Genomic DNA, 27,115 nt, shown 5'->3' on the forward strand with positions numbered 1-27,115 from the left:
AGACAGCCTGGCTGGGCTTTCTTCCATCTACCTCATTTCCTGAGCTCAACAAGACTGTTTCAAAACCAACATCTGATATGTAAACTGCTCTTTCCTTTCCCACCCCTGCTGAAATTCTTTTGTTATCTTCAGCTTGGTGCTGTGGAGCTGCACCTAGACTCGCTCCCAGGCTGGCTACTCACTTCTGCTTCCGTGGTGTGGCCTGGTCCCAAAATGCAAGGAGAGTCAGGCACTTAGGAGCTAAGGATTGGGGCTGCTTGTGTGCCAAGAAGTTTCCTTATTGGAAGGCTTACTCAGCTCTCTTGGGAGCATGGTCTTCGCAGGCATCTATCAGTCCACCAGTCTGCCTGTCATGCAGTGACCAAGCCAGACCCAGCCCATTGCAGGAACCCATTGCAGGAACAGCTGCTAGACTTTTCTTCCTTTGAGAACCAGAAGTGATTTGTGATTCTGCCTGTACCTTACTACTGATGTGCAGTATTGTCTTCAAACTATGAGGACCTCTGGAGGGCAATCCCAAATTCCTAAGAACGCAATCCCATGTCTTAGCAGATGGGAGGCAGCACCATCAGTGTCCTGCTTGAGACCTCCTTAGAGCTGCTGCAGAGCAGTGCTCCTCTTGCCTGTCTACATGCCAGCGATTCTCAGGAACCTTTTCTTACTCCGAAGTCCTCTATCTGGTGCAGAACATGCAGGTCAGGGGCAGGTGTGTGCTGGGTGTCCACCCTTCTCTGATTAAAAGCCACCCTGCGTTGGCCATGTGCCCTGCAGACCGCTGCTCTTCAGTTCCCCACTGTCTGATGTCTGCCTCAGTAGCTGTAGGAGGTGGGAGCAGCAGTTGGGGCCTTATGCTGCTCATTCCCTTGTCTTTGCCCACATCGCCATCTCTGTTTTAGAGATGTCTCTCCCACCCAGTGATACTATTCCCAAAACTGCTGTTCAACTGCTGGGCAGGTTTTGGTTGACAAAGTGCAGTGGCTGTCCCTCTATTAGCAAAGCCCAGCTCATAGGCTCTGTTCAACCCACAGGTGTGCAATACATCAGAGCCTGTAGGGGCAAGAGAGTTACCCAAGCCAGCTGTGAGGGCACCAGGACTAGGGGCTGGTAGGCAGGGGCCATGAAGGGCCAGTTTGCCTCTCTTCCACTCCCTCCTCAGAAGGTTTCAAGCCAGGATGAAGTACCTTCATGGTGGGGTAGGGGTGGCTCCAGCTTTGCTAACGATAACTGACCTTTAGTTCCTCCTGCTGAAGGAGCAGGGACCCGGAATTCACTTTAATGGAGGCCGAAGGTGTGTCCCTCCTCTATGTGAAAAGATAATGGTTTATTCTTCATTCTGAGTTTTTAAAAAAATTCTTTGGTTTACTACCAGTTCATTTGAATGAGTAATAATTTTCTCCATGAAGTGGGAGAGGGTAGTAGGAAAGTCAGCCCCCATCACTGTGGTGTCCCGGGCCTGCCCTCCACATGGTCATTACAGCTGCTAAGTCCTCCCTGTGTTTCATGAGGTGCTCGTACTCCATTCTGATGGTGACCAGACTGGAGGGCCAGGTGACCGTGCCGCCATCAACCCGTGAATGTGGTGACACCCATTTAAAACTCTGTTTCATCCATAAAAACAGCATACATGGCTCACGGATCATAAAATTGTGTTCATCCTAAACTGAATTGGGAACAACATGTATTTTATTTCTGCTAATCAGTAACTGGAAAGTAGGAAAAGGCCCAAAGTAGGAAAAGGTCTGTGTGAAGAAAATCTCTTTCCTTTCCTCAGTGTACATAGTTCAATTCTTTGTTATGTTTAAACGATATCAACAGGCATCAGTCTGTTTGGGCTCCTGCTAGTGTTACGGATGAAAATAAAACCATTAGGTTGAACCAAGAAAAACCCCAGAAGCTAGATTATAAAGTGTTTTTCTTTTGATTTCCAACGTACTAGAAGATTGAGGAAATAGTCTGGAGAATTAATGATTAATGCGTTTGAGCTCCCTTCCCCCTCCGCCTACTCTTTCCCTCTCTCTTTCCCTCCCTCCCTCTCTGTCTCTGTCGGTCTGCCTCTCTCTGTCTCTATTTCTGTCTGTCTCTCTGTGTCTGTCTCTGTCTCTGTTTCTATCTCTGTCTGTCTCTGTCTCTGTTTCTATCTCTGTCTGTCTCTGACTCTGTTTCTTTCTGACTCTGTCTCTCTGTCTCTGTCTGTCTGTCTCTCTCTCTCTCTTTCTCTCTCTCTCCAGACCTGCATGCCTGTGCCTGTGAGGATGTTCTTTGTTTTGAAAAGCAGAATTAAGCAATTGCTGCCACACCTTGTGCACAAGCTCCCTTTCATGCCAGGTTTACTTTCTCAGTCTAGTTAAGTGATTGAGCTGGGAAGTGTTTGAGAAAAGCAAGGAAGTTCAGCAACTCCATAGTTTGTTTCTCTCAGAGTAGCTTATCTTGCTAAATTCAATGCCTAATGAGGGGTAGGGTGGGGAAGGAAGGGTGGGAAAGAAGTGGCCTGGTGTTCCTTTTACTGTTTCAATAGCTATAGACACTTGCAGTGTAAAACTCTTATAACCCCCTCCTTGTTCCCTTCCCACTTTATCCTTCTTTCCCCCTGACTTGTTTTCCTTTCTTAACCTTTTCCCAAGTCTCTCCTGATGTAGTTGTGGTTAGAATTTGGGGACTGGAAAGAAGACCTAAATATCTTTCCACCATTTCCATACTTTCTCACCCTGGCGACATTCCTGGCTCATCTACAGAAACTTTATCATGGGTTTTGACTCAATTTACCCTTTAAAATATGCTACTAGTTCCTTCTCACATATTCTTCACATTCTCATATATTTTGTTCTAGACAGTTTGAAGGTTCAGCAGAAATGTGGCAGTCATAATTCCAGGTGTGGCATAGTTTACTAGTTTGGAAAATTTCCTGTGGAAAGGTATTGTCTCTTTGAAAATATTGACATCAATAACAATGAATTTTTTTCATCTTTGGGTTTAATTTAGCTCTTTATTTTCATAAATAAGTACTAAACTCTCCAGATCGAGCCTAATTGGGAATTAGTTAAATGTTCAGAGAAATTGGAATTGTTTTAAACAATGATTTAAAACAGTGGCATCCCAATATTTTTTATATTCATAATTCAAATTAAATATTAGATGTTTTGTTAGTATACTTGAAGAGATTGAAAGACAGTTAATGAGATTAGGAAGTAATACTGGCTAAATTAGAAATAATTATAAGGCAGTCATTTTTACAGTTATAACAATGTCTTGCAGTGCCTTGTTGAGCAGAGACTTTGGATCCAACAGAAGTACCTCCTGTACCTATGCAGTAGTCCTCAAATATTTCAGTAAGCACGTGATATTTGTTGCGAGTTTGCCCACATGCCATGTCTTCTGCTTCTTCCCTCTTGCTACTAGCATGTCTTCCACACTATATCTCTTAATACAGTCAGCTTAATAATCTATCTTACCATTACTATTACAGTATGGTATTCACTGGTTGCAAGGCTGTATTTCAGAGTTGGTCAAGTTTTTCCATAAGGTGTCAGGCACAACATATTTTTCACTTTGTAGGCCTATGGCCTCTGTTGAAGTAACTATTCATCTCACCACTGAAGTGTGAAAGCAGCCATAAACAATAAGTAGATGAAGAGACATGGCTGTATCCCAATAAAACTTTATTTACAGAACAACTATCAGTCTGCATTTGACCCACTGGCTGATTGGAGAATCTGTGATATATTTCCAAAGCTGATGAAAATAAAGCATGCTAGAGGACTGGATTGAAAGACCGAGGTCAGTGTTTGCAGTGACCATTTTAATTTGTGAGATACTCCACATCTGATTTAAAGCAGATCTCTTTAAATCTTTATTCTTGAGTAATCTGTTATTAACCTCTTGTTAATAACCTCCCACAGTTCTAGTTAGTGGTTTATTACTCATCTTCACAGAGAGGAAAAGAATGAGATTGATTTCTAATTCTTCAGCTATAGCCTGGCATGAGCTCACTCTCTACTTATGAATACTATTATGTACACAATAAACCATTGTGCAGTGCAGTTTGGATGGTTTCATCGCCAGTCTATAAAGCAATTTGACAACTGTTGTGATTTTTCCCATTTCTGCTATCCGGTATTTAGCTCTTCTGTCTTACTATGTTCTGTGTTTAAATATTAGACAGGAAAAGTTTGTGTATACTGTAGCACTTTGGCAGGCCAGGCTTTTGGGCTATTATAAACTTCTGTATATATTTTATTACTATTTCATTATGAGGAATGAATGTATTTCTTTATTCTAAGTTCTTCCTGTCTGCCCTGTTCTTGGTATTAGTTCAATATAAGTCCCGAGTGCCAGTAATAACAAGAATCCTTGCTTGCTCCTTCTTGTTAGAGGAGGTAGGCTGCAGTCGTCTGTAGGTTTTTGATCATGCTGAAAATTACGGCAATGCCTCATTAGGCATTGAATTGAAATGGTTAGAAGTATACTGTAAAATCTTCTACTTTTTAAATTCGTAGTTCAGTTTTGGTTATTAGAAATACTTACAAAGATAAGTAATACAGTATTCCTTAGTTATATGTGAAGAACTTATCTTGATTCCAATCCTAGTTAATCAAGATTTGCTATATGGATTCTACTTTATAATGCATATGATACAATTTTTAGAAAAAGTCTGTAACTTTCCCAGTGGGACTGGTGAACTTTTCAGTTGTCCTGAAAATTTGGTAACCCTATCTGTGTGTTTTACCATTCTATCTTAGTCCTCAGATCCACAGTAGCATTTTGAGTGTCATTATACTAGAAATAAAACTACTTAGACATGAGAATTATGTGCTTTACTTTTGGGTCCTCAATGTTTGTATGACTGAGAGATGAATGGAAGAAACAGAAAGATTACAACTCCAACTTAGAACAAGTGAGCAATTACAGGCCTCCTCCAAGAGCATAAGGAAATTAAGCATAGGGCTTTGTAGAGAACAAATTCTGTCAAACTGATTGTCATGACAGAGTGACAGTCTAAGGTGATAAGGCAAAAATTAGGTATTACCTGTGTGGAATCCAGAAAGGTTTTTTGTTTTGGCCACCATGGCATTCTAATGAACATATTAGGGATTTCCAGTCCAGATCAGGTTGGAGTTGGATGAAAGCTGCACTAGACATTAGCTTCACCCACAGTGTAAATTTTGAGTCGTGTGTAAGGCCAATCAGGTTCACTCCCCCTACCTTTTGGAACCAGTTTGGGGGAGTAACATATTTGTAGTCAGGAATAGTTTTTGAAAACCAGGTATTATGTTAAAGTGTAGGTAAGGGTAAGTGAGTGTATCTTTAAAATTTTGGAACCAGACTCAAGATGGAGAATGACTGAATTAAATTAATATGAAGCATTAAAAGGCTTAGGCCTTTTTATACAGCATTTCAAAAACTGAACTTAAGAAGGATGCTGATGTCATGGTTTCATGGTTCCTGAAAATCTCAGAACTGTACAACTGATAGGACTTTTGGTATCAAACTCCCCATCGTCTTCATTTTGCAGAAGGCTGCTAGCCCAAGAAAGAAAGTGACATGGCGTAGACCTCATAGTTGGTTAACTGCACGCAGGACTGGGATTAAAATTCCTAGTTCAGTATTCCTTTTATTATAGGCTGTCACTCCTGACCTTTTTTTTTTTTTAAAAAATGACTTTAAGTCATATAGTCATATTTTAAATATCATATAATTCATTTCAAGCACACAGTTCAGTGATTTTTAAATGAATTTATCAAGTTGTACAACCATCATTTACAATAAGTTTTACAACATTTTCATCAACCCTATATGTGCTATCAATCCTTATTTCATTAACTGAATTCTGGTCACCTACGTATCTCTGAGCCCTAGGCCGCCACTAAACTGCTTTCTGTCTCTATAGCTTTGCCTTTTCTGGACATTTCCCATACAACGAATTGTCCAACCTGGTTTCTTTCTTTTTTTATTTTTTATTTTAAAGAAAATTTAAAAATAATTTTAAAAAATTAGAAATGATACAGAATTTCAGTAAACAAGATAATAGGAATTCAACAATGATTGTTATATTGCATATTGTTTTCTTCAAATTAGTTGCTCAGATTACCACCTATAAGCATGCAAAATTGGTCAAAGAAATTTAAAAAAAGAAAAAAAATTTAAGCATTGACTTTTTTTTCAATAGATCAGTAGAAATCAGCAGTACAATTATCCCAGCTCCCCTGTGTGTATACGTATATATTTTTTCCTTCCTTCTTTCTTTCTTTTCTCCTTTCCCCCATCCTAGTTGTTCCTCCCCTTTGAATAGTTTCTTTCCCTTTCACAATATCTATTGTACCTTTTGGATTTTATTTACTTTTTCAGGTTCATATTAAATGGACAACCTGGTTTCTTATATTGTCTTCTTTCACTTAGCACAGGCGTTCAGGTTCATCCAATGTAGCATGGGTCAGTAATTTCATCCCACTTTATTGAGTAGTGCTTCTGTATGTGGACATATCACATTTTGCTCATCCATCTATTAGTTGGTGGACACTTAGGTTATTTCCACTTTGGGCTTTATGAATAATGTTGCTAATAGCATTCATGTGTTGTTTACATTTTAAGCTTAATAATTTTCCCCCCTAAATTGGGGTTAAATGGGGAACTTTTATTCTGCCCCTTTTCTCCAAATCTGCATAGTAGAGTCACTCCCAGATAGAAACTAAAGTTGTTATTAATATTCTAACAAGTAGCCATAGGGAGTTAAATAGTCCAGAGAAGGAAAGGGTTGCTAATCTAATAGCAGTCTTTTATTCTATGATGGCTTATGGGAAACTATTAGCCAAATGCCCTCCTTCTTCACAGAAAATAAATAAGAAGAATTGGATTTAAACTTCATTGCATAACCACTTCAGATAGGCATAAGGCAGCATGCTGTATATGACAGTGGATGCTATCAAGCTAATTGGCAATATTACAAAAACAAAACCCATATAATTTCCTCCGGGAGAAGCATATATGAATGGGTTTAAATTTGTCTAAGTCCAGATGGCCTCTGTGATCCCCTAAAAGCAAAGCAGTCCTTTTGTGGTACTTTTTCCAAACATGCTGTAGTTTTCAGAGGCCGTTTCATTATGCCCATGAGAAATAAAACCAACCACGGTAAAGTTTTACACAAACCATTGGTTATGATAGAAGGAGGTAGGGCGTGCTCCCATGTGTTAAAGAAAACAATGTTCCCTAGCTGCTATTCTCTCCCAGAATAATAGCTAGAATAGTCAGTATTCAGTTCTAGCACTGTGTAATTTCCAAAACACTTTCACATCTGATTTCCCTTTGACTTACATTTGAGTTGTCAGTAGTTTTGCAGTAACTTGTTTGATAGACTGTGATGCATGGCAGTTTGAAGATTTTTCCAATCTCATTCCATATTGTTGATATCTCTTTGTTTCCATTATTCCCAGAAATAGATTCCCACCATATCATACTCTTCACCATCTCTTGAATACTTCATATCCCTTAGCTTCTTTGTGTTTTTACTATACTGTCCTCTTATATCCCTTTTCTATGTAAGAACCCTGATTCAGCCAGTATTCAAGGCTTTCTTTTGCCTCAGCAGAATTCCTTGCTCCCGTTTCGACAACCCTATTAGTTTGATAACGTAATACAGTATATTAGCAGAATGATCTTGAATAAGTATCTGAATTTTTCTGAGTGTTCTTTCCTTATCTGGAATACATTCATGTCTTTTAGAGAAATTTTATGAAACCTGAATATCAAAGCATGTAATATACAAATGGAAAGAATTAATATTAATAGTAGAAATATAAACATAACCATTAGCTTATAGTTAAAACCAGTCCCTGTGGATCTACTTGACCCTTGAGCACAATAGTCCTGTTTATTTACTGTCTTCTCCTAAGCACCGAGGCCAAGTGCTGATATGTAATGTATCAGACTGAATTGTTTTGAGGTACTCAAGGGGGACGTTATTACCATTATTTAGCAGATTTGAAATTGTGACCCCAAATGCTAAGTGATATCTGAGACATTAAATGCTAGCCACCTCCCCCTGAGTTCACTGATAGATCTTCAAAAGAATCCTGGATGACAAAAAAATCAGATGAGAAGAGATATACTACTAAATTTAGAGAGGTGAGGGTTATAAATGAGGTCTATGGATAACTGTATATAACCTCGATAAAATAGAAAAATCCCTGGAAGTATACATTGCCCAAAACTGAAACATGAAGAAATAGAAAATCTGAAAAGACCTACAATTGAAAAGGAGATTAAGTCACTAGTCACATACTTCTCAGCAAACAGAAACCCCAGACCAGATTGCTTCACTGGTAAACTCTACCATGCATTGAGAAAAGAATTAACACCAATCTGTCTCAAACTGTTCCCAAAAAATGGAAAAGTAGGGAGCTCTTTATGACTTCTATGAGGCCAGTATTTTCCTGAAAATGTAATCAGATAATGACACTACAAGAAAACTACAGAGCAAAATGTCATATGAATATTGATATAAAAGTCCTTTAATAAAATATCACCAAACAGAAACCAACCTCATACTTAAAGGACTGTACACCATTATCAAGTAGGATTTATTCTTAGAATGCAAGTAATCTTCATTATATGAAAATGCAATATAATACACCATTTATATTACCACCAGGAAGGGGTAAAATCACATCTTCTCAATTGACATAAAAAAGGATTTGATAAAATTTGTATTCTTTCAGCATAAGAATACTCAAGATAGTAAAAGAAAAAATGTGCCTCTACATAGTAAACATACATGAAAACCTACAGCTCATGTTATATGTAAGGGTGAAAGATTAAACATTTCTCCTCTAAGATAAAGAATCAGGGTAGAATATTTGCTTTCCCTTCTTCTATCCAACATAGTGCTAGAAGTCCTTGCCAGCACAATTAGGCAAGAAAAATAAATGAAAACTATTCCACCAAATAAGCAAAATAGATATTCCACCAAATAAACAAAACCAATTTAGAACTAGTCAGTGAATTTCACAAAGTTGCAGAATATAAAACCAACACTGTATTTCTATACACTAATAATGAACTATGTGAGAAAGAAATTAAGAAAGCAGTTCTATCAGAATACATCAAAAAAGAATGAAATGCCTAGGAACAAATTTAATAAAGAAGGCTAAAAGCATGTATACTGAAAACCTCAAAGCACTGGTAAAAGAAATTTAAAACCCAAATAAGTGAAAAGATGTCTCATGTTCATGGATTAGAAGACTTAAAATGTCAATGCAAGCCAAAATGATCTACATATTCAACGCAATCCTTATGAAAATCCCAACAGTTATCTTTTATAGAAATAGAAAAATCAATTCTAGAATTCATGTAGAATCCCAAGAGATGGTGAATAAACCAAAACAATCTGGAAAATACAGAACAGATCTGGAGGTCTCACATTTCCTGATCAAACCTTGCTACAAATCTACAGCTAATCAAACCATAAAGACATAAAGACAGACATATAAACCAATATATGATCAAGTAATTTTCAACAAGAATATGAAAACTATTCAATGAAAAAAGAACAGTCTTCTCACCAAATACTGCTAGGAAAATTAGGTATCCATATGCAAAAGAATTAAGTTAGATCTTTCCCTTATGTGAAAGGATAAACTCAAAATGGATCAAAGAACCAAATCTAAGAGTTGACACTATAAAAATCTCTTAGATGAAAGCATAGGAGAAAAGCTTCATGATACAAGTTCTCAATAATTTTTTGGATGTGATATTAAAAGCACAGGTAACACAGAAAATAAATAAATTGGATTGCATCAAAATTTAAAACTTTTGTGCATCATAGAACAGTGACAGCATACTGTAGAGGTAACCCACAGGACAGAAGAAAATACTTGAAAATAATATACAGTATCTGATGAGGGGTTAAAACCAAAGGTTTGAAGAACTTCTACAACTCAACAATAAAAAAAGAAATAACTTGGTTAACCATTTTAAGATGGTTAAAGGATTGGAATAGATATTTCTCCAAAGAAGATATCCAAATTGCCAATAAGCACATAAAATGATGTCCACATCGCTCATTGTCAGAGAACAACATTGGAAACCATAATCAGATACCACCTTTCAACCCTATAGGATGGTGATTTTTTACAAAAGCAAGAACTAAAAGGGAAAAATAACAGGTGTTTGAGAGTATGCGGAATTATTCATTGGAACCTCTGTGGGATTGTAAATGGATGCAGTCACTGTGAGAAACAGTATGGCAGTTCCTCAAAATGGTAAAAATAGAATTATCATATCATCCCATCATTCCACATGCAGGTACGTAATCCAAAGAATTGAAGTCAGGGGATCACACAAAGGTACATATACTGATGTTTGTAGTAGCGCTGTCCACAATAGCCCTAAGGGGAAAATAATCCAAGTGTCCACCAGTGGATGAATGGAAAAACAGAATGTGGTATATATTTATGCATTAGAGGAGTGTATATCTTATTTATCTGTCTTGAGGGAAGGAAATTCTGACACATGGTACAATTTGGATGAACCTTGAAGATATTACGTTAAGTAAAATAAACTAGGCATAAAAGGAGAAATACTATATGATTCTAATTGTATAAGGTATCTAGAATGGTCAAAATCAGGCACAGTAAGAATGATGGTACGAGGGATAGGAGGAAAGGAGAATAGAAGTTACTGTTTAATGGATGCACTTTCATTTGGAGAAGATGAAAAAAGTTGTGAAGGTGGAAGGTGGTAATAGTTGCAGAATGGCACAACATATTTAATGTCACTGAACTTTATACTTTAAAATGATTAAGATGATAAATTGTGTGTTTTAATTACAATTTGAAAATTTTTCATTTAAAATCAAAAAGGCACAAAAAAGTGTATACTGTATGATTCATTCACTTAAGATGCAAAAGTCTATGGTTTTACATGTGAGGATACTCGTTACCCTTGGGAGAGGAGAGTAACTGGAAGATGTACAGAGAGGCTGCTCAGGTCCTGGTGATGTGGACCCTGTGACATGGATGTGGACAGTTTATGAAATTCCTTGAGCTGTGCATTCATAATTGCTGTATTTTTCTATATAAGTCTTATACTTCAAAAAGGTCCCTAAAATGTTGATCATGGTACCCCACAGGACACCTCCAGAATCAGAATTTGTGGTAGTGTTACTTGAGGACCTTACCTTTTTTTAAAAAAAAAAAAAAAAATCCCTTTTGCAACTTTTTCTTAGGAACCTTTGATTTTGAGAATCTTTGCTAAAAGAAGGGCATTGTGCATATCCTTCCAATGCCCAAGAATTCTTCTGTTCTACCCTTAACATAAATATTCCTTGGACAGAAACTGGTGTTTTAATTAAGTTACTTTGTCTTCTGTTAGGAAAATACATGCCATCTTTTAGGTGCTAAGAAAGTAATGACATATAGAAATATGTAGTTTCATATTTTCTGTTGAAGATACTCTAATGTGTTGTGCCACATCTTAGGAATATTTATCTATAAGAGTGGAAAACAATTTTATGGAGGCCTCTAAAATGTGGCAGGTACTAGGACCCAGGGGCATCTGCCAGCTTCATTTGGAGGTGAAACATCACCATGAGGCGTGGTACCTCACCAGGCAGGTACAGAAAAGCCAGTTCTTCCACATGTAAGCCACTTAGGCTCCATTTCAGCTCTTTGCACACTCTCTCCGAGATTAACACCGCCTTTATCCTTGCTTGTTAAACTGAAAGCATGTTTCTGGCAAAGGCTTTTCTGGAAGGGGCAGATCGGGGTCTTGGAGAAGCTCTAGGAGGCCTTCTAGGAGGAGGTGGTCAGCGAAGAAGAGGAGGAGGACATCTTGGAGGGATAGTAGGAGGAATTGTGAATTTCATCAGCGAGGCTGCTGCAGCTCAATACACTCCAGAACCACCTCCCTCTCCTCAGCATTTCACCAACGTGGAGGCTTCCGAAAGTGAGGAAGTTAGGCGGTTTCGGCAACAGTTTGCCCAGCTGGCTGGGCCAGACATGGAGGTGGGTGCCACCGACTTGATGAATATCCTAAACAAAGTCCTTGCTAAGCACAAGGAACTGAAGACTGATGGCTTTAGTCTTGACACCTGCCGGAGCATTGTGTCTGTCATGGACAGTGACACCACTGGGAAGCTGGGCTTTGAAGAATTTAAGTATCTGTGGAATAACATCAGGAAGTGGCAGTGTGTCTTTAAGCAGTATGACAGAGACCAATACGGGTTTCTGAAAAGTTCCCAGCTGCGGGAAGCTCTGCAGGCAGCTGGCTTCCAGCTGAATGAACAGCTTTACCAAGTGATTATCCGGCGGTATGCGGAGGATGATGGAGGTATGGATTTTAACAACTTCATCAGCTGCCTGGTCCGCCTGGATGCCATGTTTCGTGCCTTTAAGTCTCTGGATAGAGATGCAGATGGCCTGGTTCAGGTGTCTATCAGAGAATGGCTACAGCTGACCATGTATTCCTGAAGTGAGCAGAGAACCAAGGCCTCCCTCGGGGGCAGGACTGGTGAAAACCTTGCCACACTATGCACAGTTGCTGTTATCCTTCCAGCAGCCATCATTTCCCGGGGAGCTTTCATAACCTTACGCATCGCTGATCATTGGCTTCCTTTTATAGTTTCATTAAAACATTTTGAATGAAAACTGTTCTGAGTGGTTTGCATAACAGCTTTGTAAGGTCTTGGATTTATAGAGGCAGATATGTGACAAGAAGCAATGGGTAGATTTTAAAGTGTTGTTGCTTAATGAATGAATTCCAAGGAGATGGAAATTTATCATTGTTGTGGTTTTTATGAGTAATTCAATTTTTAAGGAATCCTGGAATAAATCAAGGAAGCATTTAGATATATTTTTCCCTTTACAAAGTGTGGAGGGAAGCTCAAAATCTGTTTTTCTCATACTTTCGCATCTGTTCTTTCTATTCTGTAAAGAAATGAAAAGTACTTTCTAGGAAACATACTTATTTGAATAGGAGCAGGTTCAGAAATGTGAAGTTTAGCACCTTTATGTAAGTGTAATGTTTTTTAAAATGTGGGAGCAACTATCTAAAATTCTAGAATTCTTCGTTTTGTTTTCTAATGAAATAAACCTATGCTAGTTTTATTTTGATACATTTGTAGAGAAAATCAAAGACTTTGAGGAATAAAAGGTATACACGTGTGTCAGAAATAGCTTTGGCTGCCTTGAAGAATCAAAATGATCTCTCTTATACATATTTCATACAGAATAAGGCGTGCTCAACAGTTGTTAGATAGCCAGGTCTTGTCACATCTTGCCCTACCTTAGAGCAAGGAAAATTCTGTTGCTTGCCTTTGAAAGTTGCAGGCAGAAAAACAAAAAACACAAATGGTAATCAGTTAAAGGGAATATAAAGCAGTATACAGAACAAATATTATTGACTCTTGCTGGACTGGTTCCTTGCTCTGGCTGCAATTGAGGATCACGGGGAGAATCTTTTAGGAAGATCGAAACCTGAGTCCCACTCCAAGTAAGTTAAATATGTGTCTGTAAAGGTGGGGCCCATAGATGAATAAATATTCTTAAAGCTTCTCTGATGAGTGTAACGAGCATCCAAAGTTGACGCCTTAACTGCTTTAAAGTATGGCTCTCTCCCAATGTTTTTCAAGTATGTCTCAGCTAAAACTGAGGCCAAGCAGGAGAATCAGTGTTGCCATTACCAAAGGAAGGAAGACAGGTGTACTCATACACTGCCACTCCCAAACTGGACTAGTCTGGCCTTTCTTGTGTCTAGCCCTTAGTTTGATTTTATAATTTTAATACAGGCTGTTACAGGGGAGCAAACAGAATCTAGAATCTTCATGCAAGTAGACTCAGTGAGAGAGGCTGCGTTTCCAAGTGCTCACTTCCTGTGCCTGCTGTTTACTTGTTTTCCACCCCTCCTGGTGCTCTTTTAAGACATTCCCTCTATGCCAGGCTGCTCTGAAGGGTCTTCCTGAGTGCAAAGATAAATTCTTTTTTCCTTTGACTCTTTTAGAGGAAAGTTGTCACTATGGAAATGATGTAACTGGTCCGTTAAGAGCCCCTAACTGCCTGTTAGAAATCCCCAGTGAAAACTGGGAGAAGTTGGCATTTAGCCTCTACATTTACCATCATCACCATCACCATCATATAATGTTTATGAAACACCATGCATACATAATTCCGAACGGAGCCAAGCATAGAAATCCCATTCACTTCCCTCAAGGGACTTGTAATTTAACTTGGTCTGGCAAGCTACTTAGACCAGGTGTCGTTATATAGGCGGGAGGTTGCTGCCAGCAACCTCACATTAATATCAGTCTCCCTATTTTAGAATTAACACAGGAATATGTCAGGAATAGGTATAGGAGAGCGGCCGGGGAAGGGAGAAAGCTGCCAAGATGTCTTCTATAGACTCAGAATATTAAGTTTATAGTTTAATTTTTTTGCGTGATTCTTAGGGAGAGCACAATTTGTGGTTGCGGTTTTGTTCTGAATTTCATTTTAAATGTTTCGTAAAAGTTAAGATAATCATCTCACACTAAGGGTGGCATTAAGTCTTTTGTTCCTCAAGTTGAAGGATTACCTACTTTTATAATTCTCACCCAGTAAGCACATGGAGAAACTCCAGAAGTTACCTGAGTTTCTCTTTTGAATTTGCATAAAATTTATGTAAATAATCTCAGGCACCAGTTTGCAGAGCAGAAAATTTACTCCAAACTCTAGATTTATCCAATTAACCAAATCTTTGGCACTGTATAGAACCAGTAGCCTAACAAGCAGTTGAATTTCTCAGTTTTCATCTAATAATTGCTATTTTAAAGACATATTTTTAGTGTTATAGGAAATATTAATTGCCCACTTTTTAAAAATGTCTCCATTTCCCCAAGGACACCTACCTATATCCCAAGGTAAAGGTCTTTGATTCATCCATCTATTATTTTTAAATTTCTGACATTAAATTACAAATAGGCTGCCAGGCATAGTGATACATGCCTATAATCCCAGCACTTGGGAGGCTGAGGCAGGAGGATCTTTACAAGTTCAAGACCAGCCTGGGCTATAAAGTGAGCTCAAGGCCAGTCTGAACTGCATAACAAAACCCTGTTTCAAAAAGACAAAAAATTACAATCAGTATAGTAAATTGAAAATAACAGTAATAAAAATAGGTGAAGTTGTACAGTCTACATTTTTAAATTTCAAAATGTGATTTTGAAAATGAACTTAATACAATTCACTAAGCTCTATAACTTAGAAAAACAAGGAAAAGGATTAGACTGTGTGCTCCATACCTGAGAGCAGTAAACTTCCAAAAACATTCAAAATTTATATGTCATCTTAAACATCACCCAAAAATAGTTTTGCGTAGTGTATATATGTTTAAAAGCTGCCTTACATAGCAGCCCCAAAATCTAAGTAAACAGTATTGCACAAGTACATAGAGTGGTGCCCTAAAAATATTTGTGGAGACCCCTGCAGAGCACTGATACTTAATTTGTATTGACTGTGAAGAACTTCCAGAACTATTTCTTTTAAAATGTTTATTTTTAATGCTAAGTACCCTATGACAACAACTTAATTCAAAAAAACTGGTAATATATTTATATATGTGGGTGGAAATATACTTGTAGTCAGAATATTCATATGAAAAGTATCCCTTTTTGCCTGACTCTTAAATAACTGAGAATTTACTGCATCTTAGTAATAATACTCACTTGGATTTATAAATTATCTTGAAAGGTTTGAAGACATCTCTTGTCGTGGGTTGCTGAAAATTAAATTGTTTTATGTAAACATTTTAGCATTATTGCTCATTTGCAGAGATGATACTACATCAGTTATAGCACAATGATGAATAAATAGTCCCTGTTCTTGGCAATTTACCATGGCAACATGTATTTAAGACTATATCCTTTCTTGTCATTGTTCTTCTAAAACTAAATTTAAAAATTTATTGAAACTACCAACCAAAAGCAGTTCTGTTAAGCTTAATGGGAGTAAATTCTCATTTTAACATTTAAATTTACATTCATGGATGCATCCATGCTATATGAAAGACTACATAAGTGACGTTTCCATTTTCCTATAACTACACTGCCAGAAAACCATATCTTTAAATATTGCTAGATTTAAGAAGTTCAAGTTCTGATTCCTTATGAATACAAATGTTGAAGAAACCCAACTGTGAAACAGCATGAAAGAACTGGTCCCTGAGAATCAGATCATTTATTCTTTCTGTAGTTTTGAATGGACACTGTTTGAGCAAGTGACTTAGAACTTCCCACTGGCCCTGGAAGCCGGCATAGCCTGGATGAATAGATGGAAGGTACTTGGTAATTGCAACCCAAGTGCACCCCGCAAACATTTTCATGCTTTCTTCCTGCTGACTTCCAGGGAAGAGATGAGACCCAAAGTCCAAAGATTTAGTGAGGCTTAGTCCCATTTCTTTTTGCAGTGACCCCGTGTAATTCCAGGCGTTCCAGATTGTTCCTTCCACAGTTTGTGGAAGGAATGGGGCCTTTCTCCATATAAATAGTCTCTTCCTTTGAATGTGGCCCTGAAATGTTTTCAAATCTGGGTTTTTAAATTAAGTTCATAATTCTTCTGGGGAATTCAATTAATTTTTAAAGGAAAGAACTACAGACTTGTGGAATAGTATTTTTAGCATGAAGCTGATTAAAATATAAAAATTAAAGGAGTATACATTGCTTTATAATCTTTTTTCTGTTTTTCAATATATTTTGTCAAACTATTTGCTTTAATTTAAATGATTGGTAGTCAGACTGCCTAAATTTTAATTGCAGTTATGGTAATAGTAAGTTTTGTAACCATAAGTGAAACTTAGTTTTTTTATCAGTAAAAATGATGAAATTGAATGGCTTATTTCTAAGATTCCTTCCAGTTCCAAATTGTATTATTCTTAATTTGGAACTTTAATAAGTATTTTTTATTAACCTAAAAGGTAATCCTTCAGAATAATCCCATGCTACTTTTTTCTTTTCATCTCGCTAGATCAAAAACTTCCATATACTTCTAACGTGATTGAATCAGGGGTCTGCTTTAACTTAACTTCATCAGTCAAAACCATTCATATGTAAGACAGTTAATGAAAATAAGAAGTCTACCTTATTCTGCTGGTAATACTAAGGATACACTACACTTACATTTCTCTTTCTGAAACATGAGTTCTGATGCTTGACTTGTGTTATACGTAGGGTTTGGTAGTGTTGGATGTCTGACAACAAAGATTCAAAGGAGTATTTCCAATCATACAGATAATCTATGATTGTAACTTTAGTGTGCATACAACATATTTTAAATCTACTCTTTAGTACTTCTAGTCAAAACTTCCATATTGCTTAGTGGTGAAAACCAACTGCAAAAGAAATTTATTTATGTTGAACAGTATACAGTGTCTGATTCCAAAAGCTCTTCAACCTCTAAGGCTCACTAAAATCAGCCCTCCACAGTACATTAAGAAGCTAACTGGTGGACTGGGGTGTAGCTCAGTGGTAGAGTATCTGCTTAGCATGCACAAGGCCCTGCGTTCAATCCCCAGTACCAAAACAAGACAAAACAAAACAAAACAAAACAAAACCAAAACAGCTAACTGGTGGTGGCAGAAGATGGAAAAATTATTATCCTTAAAACTTATCCTGGTCTGAAACCTCAGTGGTGATGCAGTGTAGATACTGATTTTGGTAGCAGTTTTGTATATGTGTCCATTTGTCAGTCAGACTATACTTTTAAAAAAGATATTACATTTTATTGAATGTAAATGATACATCAATAAAATTGATTAAAGAAAGAAAGAAAAATAACCCCACAGCTCTCTTTTAGATTGGTTTTCATAGACATAGGAAAGTGGTGGAATAAATGCTTTGGTCCTACTGAGGATGAAAATCTACCTAGACTTCCCTGGAAGGCCCGGTCAAGGCAAGGCTGAGCTCAAGAACTGCCACTGGGAGCCTAAGGACCACTTTAAATGGCCTCAGTTACAAGCTGTTTATATTTATTGCTAGACAGAGCATATTCTTTTCTTCCTTTTGAATTGAGAATGCAGAGGAGGAGTCATTTGCTTGCTGTTCCATCTCAGTGAGAATTTTTGTCCAGATGGATTCATTGCCTTATGATATCGAGCTGCAGGGCATACAGGAATATCAGCTTGCAGTGTGGTTCACTAGTGGGCTTCCTAATTGGTTTCTCCCATCCTTTCACAGAATAATGATGGCAGTATCGACTTCCGAGAGTATGTGATTGGCCTGGCTGTCTTGTGCAACCCTGCCAACACAGAGGAGATCATCCAGGTGGCATTTAAGGTACTGTCAGCTCCACTGACAACATCTCGGTCTGCCCTGTAAACAAGTGTTGACTCTAAGTGTATCATTTGAAAATTGGAGGGTCTGCTGTGACACGTACAGGAGAATAATGTTATTAAGTCAATTACTACTGAGAATAAAGAAAACACAAGCATTCATTTAAGCAGAAAGGAAAGCAGTCTAGGGAACGACATCAAAATTGAGGAGCAGGTGATTTAACAAATTAATTTAAAAATTATTTCTTTTCAGTCTCCTCATTTTGAAGCCCCAAGTAAGTTTTATAAATAAACACCACTTGGCAGTACTCCTCCTAATTCACGATGTGAAAAGTTCTGATCTGTCCTTCTTTTCTTAGTCTGGTATGTCAGAGATCATTTGGCTACTGGAGTTTATTTTGTTGTGAGGGTGTCAGGTAAATACCCCCGTGAATGTCCCAAGTTTCTATCCTGTAGGTCTTCCTTTAGTATCACAGAGTTTGATAAAAGTTTGAATTATGATGCCCCAGGTTTTATTTGTCACTTACAGAGGAGAGGAAAAAATATAGTGTATTTCATTCAGACAATAAAGGTGCTTTATCTATTAGTATTTAAATACAGTCTTCCTTTGACTTTTAAGAATGTTATCTCTCAAGTATAACAGAATCCTGGTATCCTCACTTGTCCTACTACTCTGTGTACATTGGCCCTTGTGCAGGGCGCTGGTTTCTGCCCACATCCAAACAAAGAAAGCTGAGGACCTTTGCTATCCCTATTTCCTACTCTTACCTCTTTCTGACTTCCCTGAGAAGAATATCCCACTGTGACTACAAGTTTATTTCCCCTCTATTATCTAGAAAGACTCCCCTGCCAAGAATTCTTTCTCCTGTCTTACAGGCCACCAGGAATAGCCTCAGGAATTTTCATGTGTTCTGTCATTAATACAAAGTCTTGAGTTGACTTTTTATTTTGTATTGGTTCAAACTGAATTCACTGCTAAGCCTCTAAAAAAACCTAAGTGGTTGATGCCTAGCAGATGGTCATAAGGCAAGGGCCAGAACATTTTCCAGAAAGTAAGACCTTTAGCTTTTATAGTCTTATTCATCATAAAACCTAAAATTATACACATTGCTAACTTATTCCAATGCAGATATTTCTGTTTCTGTTTTGAAACTGTATGTGTAATTACAAGTTTAGCTGGGCAAAGAGTCACTTTTGGTTTACCGATGAAAGACCTGATAGAAAACTTGGCCCTTAATCACAGTAATTATTGTTTTTAAAGAAGTCGTGAGAATTTTGTCTAGCCTAGACCTTGGTTTGGAATGAAGGAAAGAAGAAAGGAAGGCTTACAACTATAATTAGTTGTTTTTTTTTTTTTTTTTTCAATAAGGCAAGGGTCATCTTTGCATTGCTCATTTTTTAACCTTCATTTTCAGGTGTGTTTTATGTTTTAGAAATAGTTTTACATACCTTATTTTTCACTGAATAGCACCCTTTTATATTTAGGACTCTTCTTCATCCATTTCTTTGGGTAGTATTTTGTGGGTTACTTCTTAGCTTTTATTTTGCCTTTAAAGTGACCTTTAGAGTGAGACTGTTAGAGCTTTTCAGTTGCAAGTGATAGAGTAGACTCTGACCAGCTGACACCAGAGTGGATTTGGCTGGGTGTAGGCTTAGGAGAAAACTCAGAATTAGACAGCTCAAGAGTTCCCTATTATAAGAACTGCCCTATACCCTCCCTTGAGCACTGTAGTGAAAGTAATCAAACTCAATTCGGTTCATAATTCAAACTCAAGGGAGGGTACAAATGGTCTACCTGACATAAGACTATTGGAAAGGTTAAGAGTTAATACATGGTAAGTGAAGTGAATGCTTTTGATCAGTGCCAAGCATAATTGCTTACACCATTAAAAATTCTTAACACCCACAGGATTTTGATTATGGGATGTTAATTATCTCCCAGTTATACCAGCTCTCCTGATTAATTTTTCAACTTATCCCACTCTACTGCCTCTTCCCTCCTATTCAATGTAGCCCTTCCTAAAGACAACTTCCTTTGGTGTTTGGCTGCTGTGTTGTTATCTCCTGGCTTTCATTCCATAATTTTTTAAAAAGAAGTGTCCATGCCAGTTCCCTTTACTTTTCACTTCTGTCCCTGCCTTGATTTCCATTATTATTATCTGGCTTCCAGTTTCCTGATTTTATTAAAGTCATCACAGTTTCCTAAGTGCCAAATCCAGCAAACCTTTTCGCTTCTTGCTTGGCCTTTCTGTGGCATTTTGCTTTGTTAGCCATCACTGCTAATCACAGTCTCTTTCTCTTGACATGAAAACCGCCCTTAACTTATCTAAAATGCGTACTCTTCTTTCCTGGTTCTCCCAAATGCTGCTCTGTCTGTTCTTCCTTTCACATCTCTACCACTGCTGTTCTTACTTTGCATTACTTTGTATATTCTCCACAGATCAGCTTGAACATACCCATCAGTCCAGTTCTTACCAGGGTTCATAGCTCCAGCCTCCTCAGTCTCTGAACTGCTATCTGACTCGCTTACTTCTGACCACCTCTGACTCATTTAAGCTATTCAGCTCCAACTCTTCATCTCCTTTGGCACCTGTTTTTCTGTGTCCCTCTCCGGCTTAATGTAACGAGCTTTCACCCAGTTACCCAGGCTAGAAAGCTCAGCCATCTTTGGCTTCTTTCTTTCCATCACTGCAGTCCTCTGCTGCAAATCTTAACTTTGCTGCTTACAAATTCTTTCCTTCCTTTTCTTCCTGCTTGTTTACCCCAGAATTATTTCTCTTGCCTGTGGTTTTATCAGCCTCCTGCCCCTAGCCCATCTTCCATTTTCTGCTTTAAAGACTTCCTTCAGTTCACATATAATCATACCACATTCTTTCCTATCATCGTCCTACAAGATTAAGTGAAGCACTATGTATGTACCATCACCTAACTCTTAACCTCAGTCTCCTGACTTGGCCGGAGACTTCTCCTCCCCAGGCTGTCACCTGACATTTCTTGTCTTTTCTGGTAATATCTCTTCATGTTGCAGGAACCCAATATGATATCAGTCACTCTGGTAAGCCTTTTGGACCTCTTTCTTTAGGAGTCATCGTGTTTCCCATAGAGGTTCCATTTCCTTTTGAATTTAGTACTGTGATACATGCTAGTTTAATTCTTTTTCTACCAGTAAACTATTAATGTTGTAAGAGCCACAGAGACCATACTTTCATCATACACATATCTTAGCCCATGGTGCAATAAATATTTGAACCATTAATGAGTTTATTTCCAAGATCATTCCATAATACTGGTCTTCTGAGGGAACTCTTTGCTTCTTCTTTAGCTCTTTGATGTGGACAAGGATGGCTGCATAACAGAGGAAGAGTTTTCCACCATTCTGCAGGCTTCTCTTGGAGTGCCTGACCTTGATGTTTCTGGTCTCTTCAAGGAAATCGCCCAAGGAGACTCTATTTCCTATGGTGAGTGACACTCTGGCCTCAGAGCATCCAGAATGTGAATTGAGGCTCATACATGAATGTTTCCCTTGACTAATTATATTAATAGTAGGAATAATGGTAACAATGATGATGATGATTATGCTAAGGATTGTATGGTGTGTTAGTAATAGTAATAGCTATTTATTGAGCACTTACACGCTCAGGCTTAGGCACTCTTAAACATTTTGTATACATTAATTCATTCAATATTTACAGAAAACCTATTTATTTAATCAGTATTCTTACTTTTCTTTGACTGAGTACAGAATTAAGTAATTTTTCTTAGGTTGTCTAGCTAGAAATATAAGAACCAGGCTTCAAAATCCAGGACAGCTTGGCTTTACAGCATGCATCATTGACTCCATACCTAGGTACCACTCATAGTTGCTTCCAGTAGCCAGGTGACACTCAGCAAGTTCATCAAACTGGGTTCAGAATACAGCAGAGGAGTGTGGACCTACGTGCCAACATTAATAGTAGCTGAACCGTTTATGGATGTTTACTGTAGCAGTTGATGAAAGCCTTCACAAGATCCATGCTACATGGCAGGTCCCTCTACCACTGTCTTCTCTCCTGATGGCTCAGCCCCAAATTGAGCCATCTGAGGGTAAATCAGTTTTCTTGTTCTTCACAGTGTAGTCACGCAGAAGCACACAGTGGAGAGACCTCGGTGATTGTTTCCTGCCTTGACTTTGATGTGATCACAGAAGTCAGCCTGGCTTATCTTCCCCAATCTTTCCTCTCAGGCTGGAGAGGCTCCTTCATTCCTTAATTACTTTTCTCTAATGGCGTTCAAAGAGTTTCAGCTTGTTAGCCTTAACTGCATGGAGAGAGTAGATCACATACTTCTTTTACTCTGTCTTTAATTACTGTCATTTAGGCAGCCCCATATTCTTCTTTGGGTAATTAAGTGCTTAGGATCCTTACTCTATGAGTTCATTAAAAAAAAAAAATTAAAGTAAACTAAATAAAAAAGGTAAAATTGCAAAGTATGCATACTTAGATAAAAGTTCATAAATCCATGTATACTAATTCTTCTCTGACCATTTTCCTTTTATGAGTAATACTGTTTGTTACCTTGAAGTACTAAATTTTCAAAACTATTTGGAATAACTATTTCAGGGGAAGGTACTAAAAATGATTTATAGGTAGTCATGATTTTAACCTGTCAGTTTAAGTACTTTTAGGGAAGTCTGTTTCTTTGGAGTGCAGCATGTTTCTTTTTAGAATACACAAGCAAATATCCCCTTCCCAAATACTGTGTAAGTCCAACTTTTTAGGGGTGTTTGAGGTATATAACTATAATTTTACTTAAAAGCAGTTATTGACATGTCATGAATGTGATCCTTGAAACTGTTTTTGCTCTTGGTTTTCCATTAGTCAAAGTAATGGCCAAAGTCTGCGATAGCCAACTTGGGGCACTTTTAGAAATGAGTTAGTGTTTAATGCCATTGACATCCCACCAGATGATCTTGGTCTTTTGGACAGAGCACAAGTTTTGAAATTAAAAATTTTGGTTTCAGTAAATCAGCTCTCATACTCCCTTATCTTAGAGTCACGTAAGTCCTCCTCTCCATCACTGATATAGATTCATGTAGGAGAGAACAGAGAAATATAAAAATTTGAAAACAGTATACTTTAGAAACTCTTGCTTATTGGAGGTTTGAGATCTGAGACCTCATAGTTAACTTAGCCTTCATACTCCTGTCAGTGCTGAAGTCTTAAATACTTGAGATAAAAAACAATCACTACTGAAAATCTAGTGGTATGATTGTTATATATATTTTATCAGCCACTACTGTTTTGAATATAAGCCCAGGCTCAACTTTTTAAGGTTGCATCTTTCTATGCTAGAGTTAATAGTTTTGAGACTATTAATAGTAGTAATAGAAAGTCCTTTGTAGCAGAAGTTTTGAAAACATTTTTAGTGCTCAAAATAACATAAATACAGAAAATAGGATAAAACATAAATATGGAGAAGAGCAAAGTCTTATAAAATGAGCACCCATGTGACTGCTGTTTCTATTCAGGAAATAGAGCTTTCCCAAAGCCCCAGAATTCCCTGGGTGTCCCTTTCTAATCACAACCTGTTCCTTACTCTTCCAAGAGGGAACTGTACCTGACTTTAAAAGGAAACTTTGCCTTGCTTTACATTTCATCATAGAAGTATACATCTTTTCAGTATTTGGAATTGAACCTAGGTCCTCACACATGCGAGACAAGTACTGTGCCACTGAGCTACATCCCTAGCCAAGAAATATACCTCTTTAAATATTCTATTTTAGTTTTAACCTAATATCAATAATATTGCTATGAACATTCTCATTCACATCCCCTGTATACAATACACACAATTCTTCTAGCCTGTGTACCTCAGCATGGAATGTATGGGTCATGCAGTATGCCTATCTTTGACTTCACTAGTGAGTGGGAAAACTCCAGAATGGTTGTACAATTTATATTCTCACCGGCAGTGTTGGTGAGCTGGGTAACAGAACTTTGTAATAATTGTATGATACGATTAAGGGTATTTGTTACTCTGTACTGTGTCAAAAGAGACTCACCCCAATTTATTGGATTTTCTTTTCTCATTTTCTAGAGGAATTCAAAAATTTTGCCCTGAGGCACCCAGAGTATGCTAAAATATTTACAACGTATTTAGACCTCCAGACCTGCCATGTGTTTTCCATGCCAAAGGAAGTACAGACAACTCCTTCTATTGCAAGTAATAAAGTCAGCCCTGAAAACCATGAAGAAAATACCTCAGACAAAAAAGATGACTGAGTACAGTACTCCCAGTGAAGAGAATGCGGTGGCTTTTGCTTAAAATTAAATGTGCATTTATCAATTATATTTTAAATGTGCTTGTGGGGTAAAGGTGCTTAAAGGAGGAAGCTTTTTTATAACATTGATAGATTTTCTTCCTAAAACTGCTTTTATTAACTGGCATATACCAAGTAACATTCCTTTTCTTTTGCGTTACATTGTATTTTGCTGGTTGTTCACCAGTTTAGTGATAAATATTCTGTATTTTTATGGATTTTCTAGTATAATTTACATAACCAAATGAATACATTGGTCTGTTTACTGGTCAGCATTGTCAACCTTCTAAAGATTTTTAATACAATATAAATATTTTTAGTCCATTTCCTTTAAAAAACAGTAATACTAGCAGGGCGTGATGGTGCATGCCTGTAATCCCAGCACTTGAGAGGCTGAGGCAAGAGATTGTTGCGAGTTCGAGACCAGCCTGAGCTACAAAGTAAGCTCAAGGCCAGCCTGAACTGCATAGGGAGACCCTGTCTCAAAAAGACCAAAAAAAAAAACAAACAAAAAAAAACCCAGTAATACCATGAAGAGTCTGGGAGATACTGCAGAATTTTTTATTGTTAACTTCATAGATTAATGTTTGCATTTACCTTTGGGTTTCTTGGATCAGTTCCATGTGGGAAGAAAGAGCACCATTAATTAGATGAGACTTCTCAAGGACTCATATTCTCTTTATATTCTCTGCATCTCTACTGCAGATTTCCTTAAGCCACCTGCTAAGGAAATCATTTCCTTTTACATGAGCTACAGGTTTAGAACTTTGTTTTGAAGATGACTGCTATGACCAGAGGCTAAGTAGGAATTGCCTTATTGAAGGTAACATTGATTACCTAATGAGAAAATGAATTATTTGCCACAGAGTTAAATTTAATTTGAATTGGATGGTTCAGAAGCTAGCACTTGTCTGACAAGTGAATCAGATCTGTTCTATTTATACAATAGTAGAATTAATATATTTTACCATTCAAGAGGGAGTTTTATTTTGTTAATTGTCCTCTCAAATTCTAGAGCTTGTCTAAAATATCTACATGGGAAACATAAAAGGTTCCAAAATATCTCTAAAAGCTAGAGAATCAAAAAACCTACTTTATTAATACATGACCACAATTTATGCCCTAGGCAAGAATCCAAGAGTAACATTTTTTTTCTCTAGGTTAAGCAATGATTTCCCTGAAGTGTCATTTTTATTAGGGCTCATGTGAGCATATTGTTAATATCATTTATGTTTGAGAATCTGAACAAAGAAACAGTTTATTAATATAATTATAAAAATAGTGGGTTCTCATTCTGAATTCAGTCCTTAAAATCAAGCTCTTTGTTTTGACTGCATTTCAGAATGTATTAGTGATTCACCCTTAAGCTAGTTTTCTGAAGTACATTTTTTTGAAACTGAGAAGGCTCATGGCAGTATTGGAGATCATATTCATTCAAGAGCCATGACTTTAAACTCGTTTTACACATTAAGCACTTAGTGTTCTTAATTTCATAGGTAAATATGTACTTGAATAATGGAGTACCGGAAAATTTCACCCTTAATTATATGTAATTATTTGCTTTTTTATATGTCTTAAAGCATTTTTTAAGTGTTAAATGAGCAGGAAACTTGCATAAGTAATTAATTATTAATTACTTTGTAATAGAGTCTGCCACACGTGGTAAATGTGTATAATACTCAGGTACCATCACTGTTTTTCACTGACAAAACAATATATTAGCCCTATTAATAATAAAAGAGTAACATTGTAATTAAAAGCTTTCCATCAGGTTCTTAATTATGGTCCTATTGTTTTCCTATTTTAGAATAATATTTTATATTCTTTACTCCACTTCTGTGAATGTAATATTCTTTTTTTATTATTGTCTTACTGAATAAACAAATTTACTACATAAAATTCTTGATGATTAAAGAATTCTGTTTCATCTCAAATATACCTTTAAGTATTATAGTTTAGGTTTTCAAATTAACAAATATGATTAAGCATTTTTATTTGTATTTAAGATTTATGAAATATCAGCCATCATTTTGCCCTAATAAAAAACTCAAATTTTACCCAAAATAGTAAGCATTATTCTTAAAGAATTGACTTTTGACTGATTGCCTTGTGTATAATAACACAAGTCATGATCATTAGTATTACAATATGCCGGGTCTCTATTCATCTGTGTTCCTAACAAGAATTTTTTTTCCAGAGAGTTTTTTCTTAAATTTTAACATAAGGGATTAAGTTTCATTAAAGTAGCTAAATCCACTGAGGTTTTATGTGTTACTCTCTGAAATGAGAAATACTAGATCTTAAAACCTATAAATGATAAACACTTTCAATCAAAACAATTCTGTTGGGGGATAATGACACACTGAATGCTTATGAACCAAGGTGCTTGCATTGTGTATGTTTAATCTCCCTCTGCCATGGTGTTCCGAGCTTTGGGAGGCTGGCTGTGACAGTCAGTGGTGATTTCCTTAATGGATGTTTAAAGGACACTCCCTTCTTTTTAGTTTTTTACTTTTTTTTTTTTTTTTTTTT

At 37.1% G+C, this 27,115-nt stretch overlaps 2 protein-coding genes across 2 annotated transcripts in view; both read left to right on the top strand.

The window, feature by feature from the left end:
- Lpcat2 (lysophosphatidylcholine acyltransferase 2) overlaps positions 1–24,967 on the top strand; it is a gene marked incomplete at its 3' end in the record, with an annotated part of 67,718 nt that extends 42,751 nt beyond the window's left edge. Inside the window, 3 exon segments of the mRNA XM_005388319.2 lie at positions 18,191–18,289; positions 21,608–21,743; positions 24,361–24,967. Coding sequence (XP_005388376.1) covers positions 18,191–18,289; positions 21,608–21,743; positions 24,361–24,545 — 420 coding nt within the window.
- Capns2 (calpain, small subunit 2) lies at positions 11,590–12,635 on the top strand. Its single transcript, XM_005388318.2, has one exon. It carries the CDS (start codon positions 11,715–11,717, stop codon positions 12,456–12,458), a length of 744 nt encoding a protein of 247 aa, XP_005388375.1. The 5' UTR covers positions 11,590–11,714; the 3' UTR covers positions 12,459–12,635.
- Positions 24,968–27,115: the final 2,148 nt, after the last annotated feature.

The sequence above is a fragment of the Chinchilla lanigera genome, unplaced genomic scaffold (assembly GCF_000276665.1).
Source record: "Chinchilla lanigera isolate Chin_1 unplaced genomic scaffold, ChiLan1.0 scaffold00032, whole genome shotgun sequence".
NCBI classification, from domain to species: Eukaryota; Metazoa; Chordata; class Mammalia; order Rodentia; family Chinchillidae; genus Chinchilla; species Chinchilla lanigera.

What these genes read in the sequence shown, in the direction of transcription:
- Capns2 (XM_005388318.2), top strand. Translation starts at nt 11,715, where the DNA reads ATGTTTCTGGCAAAGGCTTTTCTGGAAGGGGCAGATCGGGGTCTTGGA.